This window comes from Linderina pennispora (assembly GCF_002104995.1).
Source record: "Linderina pennispora strain ATCC 12442 chromosome Unknown DL89scaffold_93, whole genome shotgun sequence".
Lineage (NCBI taxonomy): Eukaryota > Fungi > Kickxellomycota > Kickxellomycetes > Kickxellales > Kickxellaceae > Linderina > Linderina pennispora.
Window position 1 is genome coordinate 31,752 of NW_024468341.1, and position 2,023 is coordinate 33,774.

General features: G+C 57.2%; 1 protein-coding gene across 1 annotated transcript; it reads right to left on the reverse strand.

The window, feature by feature from the left end:
- Nucleotides 1–1,077: 1,077 nt before the first annotated feature.
- Nucleotides 1,078–1,812, reverse strand: DL89DRAFT_185965 (uncharacterized protein). Its single transcript, XM_040883960.1, has one exon. The coding sequence runs from the start codon at nt 1,627–1,629 to the stop codon at nt 1,201–1,203; it is 429 nt and encodes a 142-aa protein (XP_040739258.1). The 5' UTR covers nt 1,630–1,812; the 3' UTR covers nt 1,078–1,200.
- Between the last annotated feature and the right edge of the window lie 211 nt (nt 1,813–2,023).

Consider the following 2,023-nt stretch of genomic DNA (forward strand, 5'->3'; position numbering starts at 1 on the left):
CAATGTCAAGGGGCGTGTCGACAGGCGTGCCAGCAGCCGACCCGGGGTTGCTGGACAGGCAGCGGCGCTTGCGGCGCCTGGGCTGGTCGTCTTTGATGCGCGGCGCACGAACAGCAGCGGCCGGGCAGCTGCCGCCAACTGCCGATCGACACGGTGGGGAATCAAGCCCGGCATGGCCGGCGTCGATGTGGAGCTGGAGAGTGAAGGCGTGCCGGAGGAGTGCGAAGCAGATATCTCCGGCATTACGTGTCCTGGAGGATCACCAGTGAGTGGTGTGGATGGCAGTAGGTCGCCCTGGTTGCTGGTGAACGATGACGGGTGTAGTGGCGCTGGACCGACAGCTTCGGTAGCAATGGAGCTCAGGGACTTGCTCTCAGCACTGTCCGTTTCAATAGCGGGCTTTGCTGTGGAGCCGCGCTGTGTCTGCCGCTTGGATGAGCGCGGGCGGCCGCGCTTTGCACGCGGTGTTGAGGGTGCTGTGGATGAATGCATTTCAGGTTTGCTATCATCAAGCGATGCACCAGTCTTTTCGGGACTAGGCACGGTGGTGTGGAATCCACGCTTGAGCCCGGCCAGGCCAGGCATGACACTGTTCATTTCCGTGCCCACGGATGACCGGCTGGAGCTGCACATGGCTATAGATGAGCTTGGTATGGCAGCTGAAGTAAGCGGCGGGTATGTCTGGGCGTGGAAGCTCAGGATGTCAGCTGGGCGCTGGGTCTCGCTGACCGTTAAGCCAACAATGCCAAGGTGGTGGTGCTGGTGGGACATTGGGGCACTGTTGGCTATCAGCGGCGGTTGCATCGACTGAGTAAGCATGGTCGGTGCGAGCTGAGCATGCATGAAGTGCTGCGAAGGCAACCCCACGGCAGCAGCGGCAGCAGCCATCGAGTCCATCTGCTGTGCATCCTCGGTCTTGTCTATCCCAAGTCCTGCCACAACAGGGATGCCCATCACCCCGGAGCATGTGCATCAGCCGGAATATCCATCGCCATGTTGCCGATTGAATTTGGTAGACTCATCACCCGCCTCGAGCTATCAAAGCTAAAGCCCAGGATATCCATCAGCGTAGCATTATAGTCGCCGCTGTGCGGCGGCAGCCCAATAGTGTGGAACCGCTTTGCATTTGCCTGTAGTTGCTGCTGCTGTTGCTGCTGTGAGAGCAAAATTGACAGCGACCGCGAAATATCATCCGAATCGCTATCCGATGAGCCTGTCTGGCTGGGGTCGTGCTTGCACGACGCCATGTGCGCATTTCCATACAGGTTTCCAGTGCGGTCCGCCTGGGAAATCAATGTCTGGATCCACTCCTTCGGCAACTGGCTGTGTGCTGCCACTGCCTGGTTGCACTAGGCTGGTGGGCACATTGCCGAGCTGGTATGCGGGGTCGCCGGTCGCCTGACTGGGTTTGGCGGATAGTCCGTGTGGGCCAGAGGCGGGAAGCTGATAGAGGTTTGCCATGGGGATCTCACTTGCGCCAGCGCTGGGCGGCAGATCTGTGGTGACAGGTCCACTGGGTGTTTCTGCTATGGTGGTTAAGGTTGGCACTGGCGGAGAAGTCGTGGCGCATAATTTCGTGGCGGTGTCATCAAGCGAGCACATATTGCTGGTTGTATCGAGAGAGGCCATTAGCGGGAAGGGGGATATCGGGAAAGGCTATTTGTAGAGAACGTGGAAGGAAATAAATGGAATGTGCTGCAGACGCAATGCGAACTAAAGCCAAGCAATCTACAAGCAATGGTAGGGAGATGATGATATGTAAGGGATATGTGCGGGCGGAGAGGTGAGGTAGAGGTCAAATGGATCGCGGACTGTTTAGAGAATTGGAGGAGGAGGATGTAGAACCTATCAAACAACGGAATTAGAGGGGAACGAGAGGGGAGGAAAAGGAAGAGGATAATGATGGCCCAAGTAGAAAAGCACACAGCCGGACCGGCCATCCCAAGAACTGGGATTCGACGTTAGTAAATATGGCCAACACCATTTCGGAGGCTACGCGACAATAAATCCGCAAATGCTATAA